Below are 16568 nucleotides of genomic sequence, written 5' to 3'. Positions count from 1 at the left end.
AGGGCCACGGGGGCGGGGGGGGGCGGCGCACCACGTAGTCATCTGGGGCAGAGGCATCGCCTTCCGTCCAGCCCTATTTGGAGTTGCAGTATTCCAAAGACAGGTCCTCAGGCCACTTGCCCATCCTGCTATGTTTTTTCACTTGTTTATGGGAAAAATTAGAAAAACAAAACCCAAAACTGGATGGTATTCAATCTGAAGCTTTTCTTGCTCCATTTTTAGTGTTAAAATATCTCTTTTATTAAAAATTGATGATAACAGAAGATAGAGAATCCTTAAATATTTTCTTTCTTTGCAAACTAAAAAGCTGGTAACCCTGTATAGGTGACGGAGAGGCTTCTGGAGTCCCTACTGGGCTGTGAAGCCCTGGCGTCCAGGGACCGCTGCTCCCGAGAGCGTCTCTTCTGAGCAGGGGGCAGAGAGGCTGGGGGCCCTTCCTTGGGTCAGGGTTCCCTCTTCGTTCTGAGAGGAGCCCAGCACCACAGTCTCCTTCCCTGGCAGGTGGTGGCCCAGATCCTGCCTTTCCGAGACCAGAACCGCAAGGCCCTGGACGGCCTCTGGAACCGGCACCACGTGGAGCGGGTGGAGATCATCATGAAGGAGACCGTGGACGCAGCAGGTGCGTGAGTGGTCGCCGCCCCGCGTCTGCTGTGAGGCGTCGGCCCGCGGGACTGGAGGGTCTGCCAGGCCCCCGCACCTTGGCCAGTGCTCAGAGGGGAGCTTTTGCCGGTGTGTGGTCTCCCTCCAGGGCCTGCCGTGTGCCCAGCTCTGGGTCATGCTATACCCCGGGGTGCCTGCAGGCAAAGCCCACGTGGTCGTCGCTGCCCTTAGGGAGCGTGCAGTCCCGTTAAGCAGCCTTGGCCCAGGTGCTGAAACACTGGCCGGCAGTGAACCCTGGGAGGTAAGCTGGCTTCCCTGTGAGTGCGGTGGAGACCGGCAGCTCGCACGAGGGCTCCCGGGCTCGTATGCAGTGCTCGTACCAGCGGCCCCCTCTGCCTTCTCCTCCCCCTGCTCGCCTCCTGTCCCTCCTGTGCATTCGCTGTCAGCTCACTGGTCACTCGGTTGGGGCGCCCTCTGCTGACCGTCCCGACAAGGTCCGCTTCTGCCGCACGCTCAGCGCACGTGCCTCCCTTCCCTGCCCCTCTGTGCTCTTGGCCTCGTCTCATCCCCGCCCCATCTGTCTTTCCCAGCGCCTCGCTGGCACCTGGCACACACCTGGGAAGTGCTGACCAAACAGCACAGGAATGAGCGGTGTTGACCTGGGAGTAGGGACACCCGAGTGTCAGGCCTGTGTCTGCATCCGAGTGACCTCAGCACGCCCATTCCTGTCCCTCATCTGTGAGGCCAGCGGGTTGTGTCAGCAGCAGCAGCTGAGGCCCCTTTGAGCTCCAGCGTTCCGTGATTCCGTCGCGTCTTGTGAGCATTGACTGTGTGTGTTCAGAGCATCGGTTCTCACCCCAAATCATTAAAGCTAATTCTTACTGTTTGCTGATGCCCCCAGTAGGCGTATGAGATGGGCACTGTTATTAGCTTCCACCTACAGACGAGGTTTGGTGACGAGCCCAAGGTCACGGCCGGAAGTGGTGGAGCCGGGTCCTGGTCCAGGCAGTCTGGCCCCGGCACCAGGCTCTGCACCACTGCAGTCAGCTCGTCCCCACCACTGTGTTCCGCAGACTGGGCGGCAGTGCCGGAGGCCACCGTCCCCACCCCACAGTGTGTGCCTGGGCGGAGGGGAGGGCCCCTCGGGCCTGGATGGGGGACCAGGAGGTCTGTCTCTTTCTCTTTCCCTCGGTGACTCTCTTCAGCTTTCTCCCCTTTGTCTTTGAACGTGTGTTTAGTGCTATAGAAGCTCTCCGGGGGCTGCAGTGATAGGGAGGTGTGAAACCCAGCCGCAGTCCCCTGATACCTCGGGGGTTCACTGGGGGAGGTGACACATCAGGACAGGCTCCACAGTGAACGATGCACATGGTGCTTTGGGGCCGGGGCGGTGGGCTGGGGTGTCAGGCAGGAGGCAGCCCTCGAAGGGCTTTGCTGTCCTTTAGGGGAGCTGGGTTTCTCCATCTGGAACCCATATGAGAAAAGAGGTGCTCTCCCCACTGCAGTGAGCCTTCGTGGGTCTCGGGGATCCTTCCCAAGCCTCCCACGTTTCCCCTCCTGTCCTCAGCAAGGGCTCAAGCTGTGGGTTTCCTCCTTGTGCCTGTGTGTGTTGGGTGTCGTGGCAGAACTGAGGGCTGGGCTGTGCCCTGGCTTCATCTGCAGAGAGATGAGCTATAGATCCGGCACTGAGTGTGGGGCGGGATGGGAGGAGGCCTCTGTCACCCCAGCTGTGGGCCAGGGGCAGGGGCCAGCACCTCTCTGCCTGGGCTTGACACGGGGTCTTCTCTCCTAGCCCATTTCTGGCAACTCCTTCCCCGGGCCCACCCTGGGTTGGGGAAGAGCCGTGATGTCTGGAGTTACCAGTTGGCGTTGTTGCCTCTTGTTTCTTCCAACCCTGCCACCCCATCCTTCTTGCTATCTGAGGTCATTTGCAGGATCCCTGTGGAGCCAGGGGCTAGGCAAACTGCAGGCCTGCTTATCCTTGCAAAGGTACCTTTGGATGTTGGAGAAAGGAAAACAGAAGGCAAAACAGAAAGGCAGGGAGAGGCCTGGGCAGGCCTACGGCAGGGAGAGTCTCGGGTTTGAACGGCAATGTAACAGCTGAGGTCCAGGAAGGAGGGTGGCGCCGCGCCTCTGCCTTCAGGGCTGCTGTGTGTGACCAAAGCTCAGGCCCTGTTGCCTTCGGGGTGTGGGCTCCGACAGTGGATCTCACGGCTGCTAACCCCAGAGCACGTGCTGCTCCACTTGGCCCAGAGGCAGAGAGAGACAGAGCAGGGCAGGCGGCGGGGACCCACCAGCCCTGAGGGGCTTGCAGCCAGAGGGGGATAGTTCAGCCCACTGTCCTTGTCAGAGGTGGCCAGCAGGACTGCAGCTGTCCTGGGTGCTGGGTCTCCCTGGTTGGCCCACTTATCTGCTGGTTGGATACACAGGCGTTGGTAGTGTATGGTGGGATGACTTCCTGCCTCTTGCTCATCCCCGCAGGGTGGGGCTGTGGACCTGGGTCCTCGGTAACAGTGAGAACAGAGGGTCTCTTCTCCTCTGTGCCTGTGTCTGTCTCTTTCCCTCCCTGCCCCCCACCTTCTGTCTGCCTGTCTCTCTTTCCCCTGGGGCTCGGGGACCCGGAATGACAGGCTTCTCTGCATCCCGAGGAGGCGGCCTGGTACAGCCCTGTGGCCCCAGCACAGATCCTTGCTCTCCCCTCTGCGTCCTGTTTTGGAGCCCATCCCCCAGGGAGGTCCTGCAGGAGCTGGGGACCCTGCAGCCGCCCCACCATGGCCAGTAGGCCCCGTCCCAGCACATCAGGGCCTTGGCTGTGCCTCCTCGTGGGGTTGGGGGTGGGAGGCTGCAGGAGGAAAGACTGCCCTCCCCGCCAGAGGTCACAGTGTCTTGATGTCGTTTGATGAGCTCAGCAGGCGAGCTGCCGCAGCAGGACTGAGCATGGCCAGCAAGCGTCCAGGCAGGATTCCGAGCCGCGTGGTCTGGCCGTTAAGCAGGAGGACAGAGTGTGGCGGCACTCCCCCTCCCCCGCCCCCCTCGCTGACTCCTGTGCCGGGAGGCCCGGGATGGCCCAGCTCCTGGTGGCAGCCTAGACTGCGGCCTGAGTGCTGGAAACGGAGGGGCTGCGGGCGCTGGCACGGGGGCTTCTGAGCTGCACGGTGGTTTGGATGTCTCCCCGGCTCCTCCACTCCGCGGCCGTAGCCTCTGGCCCAGAGGAGTTTGCTGCAGTCAAGGCTGCTGCATAGGCAGGAGGGGGAAAAAGCAAAGGGGAGGTGGGAGAAGTGGTCCTTCTGCAGCCCCAGCGCCCAGCTCGCTCTCAGCCTCATCTGGGGTACCCCTCTGGGGAGTCCCCATCCAGCGAGCCCCTGAGCGCCACAGAAACCCTGGGTACCTGCCGGGGTCTCCTGAAGCAGCACTCCGGGCTGTCCAAAGCGTGACCTTGTCTGGGCCACTAGCCTGTGTGTGGAGGTGACCCCTGCCGGCCCTCATCGCGGCCACTGGGAAGGGCTCTGCTGAAAGGGGGGCTGGTCACTCATGGACTGAGGTGCAGCTGTGCAGGCCAGGCTGCCCTTTCTTCCGGGGGTGCTGGGATGTGGTCCCAGGTCGGTGGCCCCTCAGAACCCAAGCTCCTAACCACTGCGCCTGCAGCCCCTCTGTCCAGGCCGTCGGCAGTTGGCCTTCCTGCCAGGGTGTGCTCGGGCTGTCTCTCTGCTGCCCTAGATTCCCCTCTGGCTGGAAGGCTCTTTTTTTTTTGCAGGGGAAAGGAGGGAGACTTCTTGAGGACAGTGTAGCTGTCACTGCTTTGGGACGGTCCCTGTTCTGACATTGGCATGATGCACGTTGACCTCTGAGGGTTGGAATGATCATTCCGTACCCCTCACTGAGGGACCAAGGCAGCCAGCACCCTCCCAGGTACGCACCAGCTGTCTTGCCTCCCAGCCTGGTGTGTGAGGAGGGGCTGAGAGGTCGCTCAGCTCCCCTACCAGCCGTCTGTAGGGCTGTGTGCAAGGTGAGCCCAGGGCAGCTGCCGGGCCTCCAGCCCGTGGACCCTCACTCTCCTTGGCCCTCCACCTTTTTATTTTTAGCCGTCCCAGAAGCTACTGGTAGAGATGGCAGCTGGCTTTTAGTTTTTTTTTGTTTTGCTGGGAAAATCCGGATCTCCCACAGTGTGGAGGCAACGAGGAGGGGGTTTCCGGTCCCAGCTCTGAAGGCTGCATCTTGAGCACAGTCTCTGCGTAATGATGGTAACGCCTGTTACCTCTCTCGGGATTGCTTTAAGGATGAAAGCAGATAATGTGCATGGAAGTACTCTACAAAAGGACATGCTCTTCTCCTCCCAGGTTGGCAGGGAGGGGAAGCAGCAGTGTTCTCCGTCTTTCTGGGCTCCATGTGGCTTGTAGGTGACTTGTGTTGGGTTATATAAAGACCCGTAATGGATCTGCAATTCTCTCTTATGCCCATTTTTTTTTTTTGGCGGTACGCGGGCCTCTCACCGCTGTGGCCTCTCCCGTTGCGGAGCACAGGCTCCGGACGCGCAGGCTCAGCGACCATGGCTCACGGGCCCAGCCGCTCCGCGGCACGTGGGATCTTCCCGGACCGGGGCACGAACCCGTGTCTCCTGCATGGGCAGGCGGACTCTCAACCACTGCGCCACCAGGGAAGCCCTCTTATGTCCATTTTTCACGTGATATTATCTCTCTCTCTCACTTACATATGTATTTAAATTTCCATGTATTGACAGTTTGTGCAATACATACCTTTCAGTAGCTCTGTGTTTCTGTTCGGTTCCGTTTATATCACAGAATATGAATTATTCTATTAGTAGGCATCTCAGTTTCCACTTTTTGCTATTTTAAATAGTACTTCGCACGCTTAAAAAAATTTAAGATACGATTGACACACCGTAAAATTTACCCTTTTTTAAAGCGTACAATTCAGTAGTTTTTAATATATTCACACAGTCACGCAGCCATTATCTAATTCTAGAACATTTATGAGTGTTCTAAGAAGTATTTCTTCTTAAAGTATGTACTTCTGAAGTGGAACGACTAGGCCAGAAGGGTGAAAACGACTTCATGGCGGTTATTACATCGTATCGGACTGTTTTCCAGAAAATTCTCAACAGCAGCGTCCATCACTAGTGGTATTCCTACAGCTTTGCCCGCATCGGGCGCCCCTGTCTCCCCTGTTCCTGCCGGTTTGGTAGGTTTGCAGCAGCTCTTCTCAGGCGTGTGGGACACAGCTGCTTCTGCCTCACCTGGGGTGCCGCCCCGTGAGGTTTCGGAGGGCAGCACGACCAAGGGGCAAAGTGACGGGTCTCCTGTGCTTGTGATCCTGTGACTTGGACGAGCTCTGGGTTTCAACAGTTTGGGAGCCAAGTTCATAGGGGTCTTTGTTCCTGTCGTCCCACCTGGTCATGCTTTATTCTGTCCTTGTTCACGTATTGATGGGATTTTACCCCTCAGCTTTCAACCTAGGAAGGACGCTAGGAGTCATTGTGGATCATTTTTAGGAAAAATCAGTCCACAGTAACTGGTGGTAACCAGAAGAAATCACATTGTTGGGTGCCGTCAGGAGGACCAGCCCCTAATTTCCTCTCCCTGCCTGTCCCCTCCGCCATGAGGTGCCAGCCCTGGGCCTCATCACTCCACGTTAACTGGAAGTACAGCTAAGCAGGAAAGGATCAAAGTCCACAAATGTATGGGCCGTGCTAAACACAGGTGCACCTCCACCCCATCCCAAAGCTTGAGATTAAGGAATGAAGGAAGCTCTCTTTTACACAGCGGGTAATAAACCTATGAATGCGTTCTCCCCAGGAGTGAGAGAGGATAAAAATAGGAAGGGGGCCATTTAGGGATTTGCTGAACTAATGACTAGTAAGCAGATAACAGGGCTTTTTAAGACTCTGCTGTATTCTCTCCATAAAGAATTCATCTGTTCTCAAAGCTTTAATTATCCTCTTTACACTCTTTAATCTCCTGTATTTCATTGATTCTAAGACACACATTTTTACATATTTGAACCTCTCTAAAGCTGGGTTTACCGTTGATGGGGTGATATCGTTGAATTGGCAGCCTATTTCTTAGTGGTGACAAAATAACGATGCTTTCACCATCATTGGCATCTTTGATGTGATGAGATTTAGTCTATCTCCAGCATTCATTGCCTTCCCAAGCCCTAGTATCATACCTCCAGCTGCCCTTTAGATATTTTCACTGGGTGTGTATCACCACGTCAGACCCAGCAGATTTAGAACTTAAACCATCATTGCATTTTTCTCATGAGATACCGTCTGCTTTTTCTAACTTCTTTATTTTCAAATGGTGACCGTTCTCTGAGTTGCCCAGCTGGTAGCCTTTCTCTCACAGCCCCTGTAGTAATAACGTTGGCCAATGTTCATTAGTGTTCCCTGCGTGCCAGGCACTGTTCCAAGCCCCATTAATCCTCACAGCAGCCCTACAAGGCAGGTACCGTGACCAGTCCTCTTTTAAATGTGACGTAGAGCCACTCGCCCGGGGTCACAGGGCTGAAAGGTGGCAGAGTGGGTCCTTGAACCCGAGCAGCCTGGTTCCAGAGACTCCAGATCACAACCCTTGCACTGCCTTTCATGGATCCAGCCCGCGACCGTGCGGTCTTCACTCACGCACTGAATAACGTCTCTGTGTTTCACTGTTTGCTCTGGCCCCTGTTACTTCCTTTGATTGCAGCAAAAGCTGCCCCGTTGATTTCGTTTCCACCAGTCCCCTCTCTGTTCATCTTGCCAATCAGAGATGGCTTAATCTTCCCACAGCGCCTCCTTCAGGGGTCCACTTCCCTACTCTTCACACCGTTTTTAAAAAAGTTTTATTGATATGCAACCCACATATCATACAGTTCACTTATTTAAAGTTTACAATTCAGTGGGTTTCGGTGTATTCACAGAGCTGTGCACCCGTCACCACGATCAATTTTAGAACATTTTCATCACCCCGCAAAAGAAGCTCCGTACCTCTGATTTCCCCCTGCCCCCAGCCCCTGGCAACTGTTAACTTACTCTCTGTCTCTATGGATTTGCCTATTCTGGACATTTCATGTAAACAGAATATACAATACGTGACTTTCTGTGTCTGGCTTCTCTCACTAAGCGTAATGTTTTCAAGATTCTCTGTGTCAGTGCTTCATTTCTTTTTCTTGCTGAATAACATTGTCGTGTGGATGGATGTACCACATTTTATCTGTTTATCAGTTGGTGGACATTTGGGTTGTTTCTACTTTTTGGCTATTGTGAAGGGAACTTTATTTATTTATTTATTTATGGCTGCGTTGGGTCTTCGTTGCTGCGCGCGGGCTTTCTCTAGTTGCGGCGAGCGGGGGCTACTTTTTCGTTGCGGTGAGCGGGCTTCTCATTGCAGTGACTTGTCTCGTTGCAGAGCACGGGCTCTAGGCATGCGGGCTTCAGTAGTTGTGGCTCATGGGCTCTAGAGCGCAGGCTCAGTAGTTGTGGCGCATGGGCTTAGTTGCTCTGTGGCATGTGGGATCTTCCCGGACCGGGGCTCGAACCCGTGTCCCCTGCATTGGCAGGCGGATTGTTAACCACTGCGCCACCAGGGAAGCCCTTGGCTATTGTGAATAACGCTGCTCTGAACATTCACGTACAAGCTTTTACGTGGACATATGTTTTCACTTCTCTTGGGTATGCACCGAGGAGTGGAATTGCTGGATCATACAGTAACTCTGTTTAACTGGTGAGGTCAAGAACTTTTAATAGCTCCTCAAACCCCTCCGTCTAGTTTCCAAAGCCCTTTCCATCTGTTCTCGGTCTCTGCTATTCCGAATCACAACCTGGCCGCTTCTGCCAGACCAGGCTCACCCTCACTGACCTGCGTGTCGGGGCCTCTGATCTGTGGCCCATGCTCCTCACCCCAGCTAGGACATGGTCCAGGGGCAGAGGCAGCCCACACATATATTTCTTTGAGACACACAGCGGCTTAAAAAATCTGAATTATTTGTGCAAGTGAGATTATACTTAATGATCCAGATTTTCATGTTCTCTAAAAGTTGCAAGATTTGGTCACCGTGGGCCCACATACCTGTGAGGTACCCCCCGCCTGACTGCAGCTGAGGGACACAGCCCTACCTCGTCCTTCTCACACCTTTCCTGGCCTGCTAGGTGCTGGGGTCCCTGACCTCTTACCTAGACCCATCCCTCCAAGGCCCAGCTCGGCTTGCTGCTTTGACCATCGCGCTCCACTTCCGAAAGCCGCTGGAGGTCATGCTGCTCGGCTCCACACAGGAGGCTGTTCAGATGGGAGTGCTGGGCGGCTACAGGGGGGCTGTGACAGCACGAAGAACTGCAGGCTCTGGGGCCAGCTGCCTGGGTGCAAATCTCACGTTTACCCCCTTCTACCAGCTGTGTGACCTTGGGCCAGTTACCTGACTTCTCTGAACCTCAGTTTCCTTACATTTTAAAATGGGGGTAGCAGTAGGACCCCTTTATCTGTTGTTACTGTACGGGGTAAATGGACTGATACACATCTGTTATTATCAATATTATCATTACTGTCTTTTTCCTGACGTCTTCTCAGTGATAGTGTGCGAACTTTGGAGACCAGACCACGCCGGGGCTGGGAGCTCAGCCATGGCTTCTCAGCGGCGGGCACGCTGGGCTGGTTGTCCTGTGCGTCTGGGGTTCTGCCTCCTCGGCCAGAGCTGCAGCTTCACACTCCACCCCTGAGGACGAGGGCACCTTCCCACAAGCCGGCTGTGGGCCTCACTTCCTGCCCCGCAGCGCTGGCACCGCCACCAGGCCCAGCCTGTGGGGCTGAACTCAGGGCAGGTGGTCCCTGCTCCCCGTCCAGCTGGCTCGAGAGAGATGGCGAGCCGGGTCAGGGCAGGTGGGCCGGGCAGGTCTGAACCGGGAGCCACTTCTTTTTGTTTGTTTGAATTAAATATTGACCAGATAAAAGAGAATGCTTACACAATCTAGGGAAGATACGCAGAACTATGTGTGACGAATGCCAGGGTACCTGCCAACCTTGTGGCCCTCTCCCAGTCCCTGTCCTTTGCGTTCCAAGTTTCAGGTGGACTTTTCCCTTGCTTCTCTTTATTGTTTCTATGTGTGTCCGGTTCCCTGAACAACGTGCCGTTTCATTTCGAAGAGCCGTCACACTGTGTGTGTGTGAGAGTTGAGTCTTTCTGTCCCTTTAACCTGCATTCACCATAATCTCTCCAGATCTGTCTTCTAAATAACTGACTTTATTTCCAGCTGTTCCTAATCCATAAAACCCATCTATGGAATTTCTGATTTCCCTTTGTATTTTCCATTGATTGAAATTCTGTTTATTCTGGTCATTTTATGTCATATTTTCATAGTTAATTTTTAGCAAAGCAATCAGGTTTCTTTCTCTCAGCATTGTGCCTTTGAGGTGGATTCCTGACGATGTGTGTGTGTTCACTTTCTCGGCCATACAGTGTTCCGCGATGTGACTGCAGCAGTGCATCTGGTGCTCGGGATGCAGCAGGGAGCAGACAGATGCAGTCCTACTCTGATAGAGCTTCAAGGGTTCCAGGGAAGACAGATAAACAGGCACCGAGTTAGTCAGGTGAACTGGCCAAAGACAGGACCCCCAGGAGGGGACGCCCGGAGGTCGGTAAAAATCTCCTAGAAGCTGAGACCCGAAGGGAGAGTAGGAGTTGCTGGGTGGGAGAGCGGGTCCCATCTTACAGGTGACGCCCGTGAACATTGGGTAAATGACTGCTCTTCCTACTGTGATGGCACCTTTCTCTGTACGTAAGGCTGTGATTGGCCCAAATCTTGGCAAGTCAGCTCAATGTGAGCATGTCGTCTGAGCTGCTGTGCATTTGGACCCTAGGCCTTTAGACCACCGCGTTGTATGTATTCAAGACGCTGATAATCAGAGTTCATGCCAAGGTCTGGAGGAGGGAGAGTAACGTGTGTGGTTATCCAGCTCCTGACTCTGCTTGTCCTAGCCCTGGGCCTCTGATTCTTTCCTCTCGCGTAGAGCCAGGACAGTCATGGTAACCTCCGCGCAGGATCTCGTGGGTGTGATGGGGACAGTCATGGTACCCTCTGTGTAGGATCTCGTGGGTGTGACGGGGACAGTCGTACCCTCTGTGCAGGATCTCATGGGTGTGACGGGGACAGTCGTGGTACCCTCCGTGCAGGATCTCGTGGGTGTGACGGGGACAGTCGTACCCTCTGTGCAGGATCTCATGGGTGTGACGGGGACAGTCGTGGTACCCTCTGTGCAGGATCTCATGGGTGTGACGGGGACAGTCGTGGTACCCTCCGTGTAGGATCTCGTGGGTATGACGGGGACAGTCATGGTACCCTCCGTGCAGGATCTCTTGGGTGTGATGGGGACAGTCGTACCCTCCGTGCAGGATCTCATGGGTGTGACGGGGACAGTCGTGGTACCCTCCAGGATCTCGTGGGTGTGACGGGGAAAGTCGTGGTACCCGCCGTGCGGGATCTCGTGGGTGTGACCGGGGGGCGGGTGCCTAGCATCTCCGCACTGTCCCAGGCACAGCAGGCGTCAGTGTTGTCACTGCTGGGCTCTGTGATCAGTGTTCTGTGTGTCACCCTCTTTTAGCCTCTCAGTAACTGTCCACCAGGCAACTTGCCATCTCCACCTGTATGTCTAAAGCTTAAAACGAGCTCCTGGTTTCCCCTCTACCAGACCATCCCTCTCCTAGTCTCCTCATCTCAGTAGATGCCGCCGCTGCCCGTCTGTGCTGAGGCCCGAGTCCTAGGAGTTGTCTCTGGTCCCTCCCTTGCTCGTACTTGCCCGCATCGGTCAGCGGGCCCAGTCAGTTCTGACCCCAGAAAGGATCGTCCGCTCCGTCCAGCTGCCCTTTCGATGCCACTTTAGCCCAGGCCCCACCGTCTCCCGCTGGGCAACCGCACAGGCTCCTCCTCGGTCTCCTCTTTCTGTAGCCACTCTCCCCGCAGCAGGCCGGGCGGGCGTCCGTGAATGTACGGAAGAGCTTGTTGTGTGCTGCTTCCGACCCTCCAGTGGCTTCCCCTGAGCTTAGAAACAAGTCCAGCCTCGTCCCCAGGTGCTCCGAGCTCTGCCCTCCTGCCTGCTCTCTCCCGCTCACCTCCTTCTGGGCGCCTGGCGGCCGAGCTTGTTCCTGCCTCAAGGCTTTTCCTCTCGAAGCTCCCCTCCATCCGGAATGTTCTCCCCAGCTTCTTGCAGGGCTGCCTCTTCAGGTCTCAGAGGGGCCCGCCCGTTCCCCTCTGTCACGAGCTCTGTCTGTAATGTCTTTGTTGGCTTTTCTCCCTCCCATCTTTCCTCCCTCCCTCCCTCCCACCCACCCATTGTAAGCTGCCTGCAAGGACCTGTCTGTTGCCTGGCGACTTGTGCGCTTGGTAGCGGGTGGCAGTGAGCCCCATTTGATGGCAGGATGCAGAGCAGAGACTCAGAAGTCAGGTAATTCGTCAGGGTCGTGCGCTAGCAGGCCGCCCAGGCCCTCGCTGTAACACGCAGGGCCAGACCTGATGGCCAGGGCCCAGGATGCGCGCATGCAGTCTGGCCTCTGCGGGGACCAGAGCCTTCCCCAGGCAGGTGCCCGGAGACGCCCAAGGGGCCTGACACCTCCTGGCGGAACGGTTCTCGTTGAAAGGAGGTGGCTCAGAGATGCCCACGCTCCTTCCTCCCACTGTGCTGCCCTGTGGCCCACTCTCCGCACCGGGGACCCGAAGCACAGGCGGGGCTCCTGGCGCTCGTCGGGGAGCTGCTTACGACCTTCGCCCTCCTCCCTCTCAGGTCGCACCAGCTTCTACGAGGAGTACGGCGTCATCGGCGATGTCTTGCAGAACCACCTGACCGAGATCCTCATGCTGGTGGCCATGGAGCTGCCCCTCAATCTCAGCAGCTCGGAGGCGGTTCTGGGGCACAAGCTCCAGGCCTTCCGGGCCCTGCGGGGCCTGCAGAGGGGCAGTGCTGTCGTGGGCCAGTACCAGGCTTACCGCGGGCAGGTGCGCAGAGAGCTGCAGAAGCCAGACAGCTTCCACAGCCTGACGCCGACCTTTGCAGGTGGGCTCCGGGGCTGGGCACGGGCTGCGGGCCGCCCCCACCCATATCCCCCAGACGGAAGCACTGCTCCCAACCCGGGTGCCCTTCAGGTTGGGTTGGAAGGGACTTGAAGGGTTTTCACAAGGGTGCTCAGTGGCGAGTAAGAAGTACCCCTGCCTCTCTGACCTCCCGCCAGCTCAGAGCCGCGGGTCACCTGCTGGCTCCCTCTGGGCGGAGGACACCTCAGTGGCGATCTCCATTCAGTCCACGTCCACGGATCCTGCCAGGGCTCGCCAGTCTGGGCTCAGACCTCGCTTTGCCCTTGTGGAGCTTACATCAACCCCCAGAGAGGCTGCAGGCCTGCCTGCTGCAGCCGGGGGCACCCCCAGCGGGCAGGCACCACGCGGGTCAGGCAGATGCCCGGCGGGGCCGTCCTCTGGACACTTCCACAGGCTCAGAGCTTTCTGGGGTAACAGCCGCCACAGCCGGAGCAGCAGCTGCTTGCCGGGCACTGACCACGTGCTGGACTTTATATACGTTATCTCATTTAATCCTCACGTGTACAGGCGCATCAGGCAGGTGTGATCATCACGCCCCGCTAGAGGTGAGGAACTGTGAGGCCCAGTCAAGTTGCCAAAACCTGCCCAAGGTCACGCAGAGACAGTGCGTGGGAACTTGAGTCTGGAGGGCACTCGGCGTCCGGCTCTTACCGCCGTGGTCCCCGCTGCAGGTCTCCTCACCTGCACGGCAGTTCCCCACTGGCCTGTGGCTGAGAGCCCTGTCCACCCTCCCCTTCTCCCTGTATGTGACGGCCTCAGCGCGTCCTGAGTGCTCTGCAAACAGGAAGGAAGTCCGTTTCCCTAGGAACCCACACCCCCCTCAGTCAGGATCGCTGCTGCCTTGCCCACCCTCCTTGAGACTCTTCTCAGAGCCTCTGGGTTGGAGCCTCTCAGTCCAGTTCCCCTTTGCTTGGGGACGATGACTCTGAGAGGTGCCTCAGGGAGCTGGGTGTCCGAGGTGGCCCCAGAGGCTGCTTTTCAAGCACCGACTGGGCAGAGATGGTAACAGAAGAGGTGAAAGATGGGGGTGAGGCCAGCGAGGCCAGGGGTGCCCAGAGGAGGGCTCGGAGAGGGGAAGGCTTGCTGGCAGGAAGGAAAGGAGAGGAAGGCGGGTGGGCCGAGAGGACCTGGTTCTTATGCTGGAGCATCACCTCCACTGCCCCCCGTCACCCCAGATGTCCTCGTGCACATCACCTCCACTGTCCCTGTCACCCCAGGCGTCCTCGTGCACATCACCTCCACTGTCCCCCATCACCCCAGGCGTCCTCGTGCACATCACCTCCACTGTCCCCTGTCACCCCAGGTGTCCTCGTACACATCACCTCCACTGTCCCCTGTCACCCCAGGCGTCCTCGTGCACATAGACAACCTTCGCTGGGAGGGTGTCCCTTTCATCCTGATGTCCGGCAAAGCCTTGGATGAGAGAGTGGGCTACGTTCGGATCTTGTTCAAGGACCAGGCGTACTGTGCCCAGAGCGAGAAGCGCTGGGTCCCGGCCCAGAGCCACTGCCTTCCTCAGCAGATCATCTTCTACATTGGCCATGGTGAGCTGGGCGGCCCAGCCGTGCTGGTCAGCAGGAACCTGTTCAGGCCCTCACTGCCCTCTGTCAGCTGGAAGGAAGTGGAGGGCCAGCCTGGGCTTCGCCTCTTTGGCCGCCCTCTGTCTGATTACTATGCCTACAGCCCTGTGAGGGAGCAGGACGCCTACTCCATCCTCATCTCTCGTATCTTCCACCGCCGGAAGGACTCCTTCATCACCATGGAGAACTTGCTGGCTTCCTGGGTCTTCTGGACGCCCTTGCTGGACAGCCTGGCCCACGAGGTCCCACGCCTCTACCCAGGAGGAGCAGAGAATGGACACCTGTTGGACTTTGAGTTCAGTGGCAGCCACTTGTCCTTCTCCCAGCCACCACTGGAGCAGCTGGTGCTGGGGCCGGATTCCACTCCGATGCCCAGCGACTTCCAGGTTCTCAGGGCCAGGTACCGAGACAGCCCGCTGATATCGGCCTGGCCGGAGGAGCTGATCGCCAGGCTGGCCGGCGACATCGAGGCTGCAGCTGTGCAGGCTGTGAGGCGCTTTGGCAAGTTCCACCTGGCGCTCTCGGGCGGCTCGAGCCCCGTGGCCCTGTTCCAGCAGCTGGCCACGGGGCACTACGGCTTCCCCTGGGCCCACACACACCTGTGGCTGGTGGACGAGCGCTGCGTCCCGCTCTGGGACCCCGAGTCCAACTTCCAGGGCCTGCAGGCTCACCTGTTGCAGCACGTGCGTGTCCCCTACTACAACGTCCACCCCATGCCCGTGCACCGGCACCAGCGGCTCTGCGCCGAGGAGGACCAGGGCGCCCAGGCCTATGCCGAGGAGATCTCCACCCTGGTGACCAACAGCAGCTTCGACCTGGTGCTGCTGGGCATGGGCACCGACGGGCACACGGCCTCCCTCTTCCCTCAGTCGCCCGTCGGCCTGGACGGCAAGCAGCTGGTGGTGCTGACCACGAGCCCCTCCAGCCCGCACCGGCGCATGAGCCTCAGCCTGCCCGTCATCAACCGCGCCCACAAGGTGGCGGTCCTGGTCATGGGCCGGATGAAGCGCGAGATCGCCATGCTGGTGAGCCGCGTGGGCCGCGAGCCCAGGAAGTGGCCCATCTCGGGCGTCCTGCCTGACTCTGGGCAGCTGGTGTGGTACATGGACTATGACGCGTTTCTGGGGTGACGGTTGCCTCTGCCCTTCGCTCACCCCCGCGCCTTCCTTCACCCGCCCTCTCTCTGCCCTCTCAGTCCTGCCCCAGCCCGCACGCCCTGCTCTCTGGAATCTGATGCCTCGTGGTCAGGCTCCCGGAGACGAAGGACAAAGGCCTTCCCCAGCCCCCGTGACCGTCCCTGCCTAGTGGTGGTGGATACACACCGGAACAAGGAAGAAATGGAATCTCTGCCCTTGAGAAGCTTCAAATCCAAGTCAGGAGAGAAATGTCCACCTTAAGGAAAGACCGGCAGCAGTTACATGTGAACACCAACCAGCGCAAAATAGGACGGTCTGAAAGCTCCCTGCGTGAGCAGGAATGTGGTGGGCCGAGGTTAATGGGGGGTTTCCTGCGGGCCAAGACCCTTCGACCAGCTCTGGTGGAAAAGCAGAACGTGGACGGTAGAGAGCAGGAGCCCAGGCACCAGTGGCCCTGTGCCCCCAACACAGCAGGCTGCCGGGAACCCCCACCTCTGCTCCATCCCCTTCCTCCTGAGCCTCTGACTCAGCCTGCTGTCCTGTCTCCTCCGGGGCCACCTCCACCTGCTCTGCATCTGCGGTCTCTTTCTTTTCAGTCCCAACCATGGAGATCTTCCCACCCCCTCTGTTTCTTTGCTGTCCCTCAGACGCCCCATTTATGGACAGACGATGATGACAGTAACACGGTGACAAACAAGGTGTTAAAATGGATCCAGAAATCATGCGACTGGTTTGCAGCTCCTTTTCTCAGTAGATGGATTTCTCTGATGGCAGGAGGCTCTGGTTCCCCAGCTCTGTCAGGGAAGACCACTGCCCCCACGCTTGCGTTCCTGTCCCCAGCCAACTCTGCATGAAACACACTGGAGATAGATGATCAGGCCATTCCAGGGATCCCACGTTTAGGAGGGTCCTTTGTGTCTCAGGGGACTTCCCAGTGAGTGTTTCCACTCTCGGTGTCCCCTCTTGTTTTACCTGGGAAGATCCAGTTAAATCTTTCTCTGACGGTGACATCTCATTTGGGGGGAAAGATGTGACATCAGGTGATCGCGACCATCCAGGTGCTCTGATCTGACCAGGCTGAGCCAGGCCTCCCTGGTGGGGCCCTCCAGCTCATGTCAGCACTGGCTGCCCACGTCCGTCTCAGGGACTTGACTGATGGTCAGCGCCGAGGGCGGCTGCCGC

The 16568-nt window shown here is 57.5% G+C and overlaps 1 protein-coding gene across 2 annotated transcripts in view; it reads left to right on the top strand.

Moving 5' to 3' along the window:
- Positions 1 to 16108, top strand: part of H6PD (hexose-6-phosphate dehydrogenase/glucose 1-dehydrogenase) — a 33173-nt gene extending 17065 nt beyond the window's left edge. The window contains exons 3-5 of one of the 2 annotated variants that reach the window (XM_024749695.1): positions 502 to 619; positions 12363 to 12632; positions 13888 to 16108. In XM_024749695.1, the coding sequence (XP_024605463.1) occupies positions 502 to 619; positions 12363 to 12632; positions 13888 to 15380 (1881 nt within the window). In that variant the 3' untranslated portion in view covers positions 15381 to 16108. The remainder of the gene's footprint in view (positions 1 to 501; positions 620 to 12362; positions 12633 to 13887) is intronic. The other variant, XM_024749696.1, reaches the window with a different exon arrangement.
- The last annotated feature ends 460 nt before the right edge of the window (positions 16109 to 16568 follow it).

Source organism: Neophocaena asiaeorientalis, unplaced genomic scaffold (genome assembly GCF_003031525.2).
Source record: "Neophocaena asiaeorientalis asiaeorientalis breed wild unplaced genomic scaffold, Neophocaena_asiaeorientalis_V1.1 scaffold275, whole genome shotgun sequence".
NCBI classification, from domain to species: Eukaryota; Metazoa; Chordata; class Mammalia; order Artiodactyla; family Phocoenidae; genus Neophocaena; species Neophocaena asiaeorientalis.
The sequence above is the reverse complement of the archived record's forward strand: the minus strand, read 5'-3'. Positions and strand labels throughout refer to the sequence as shown.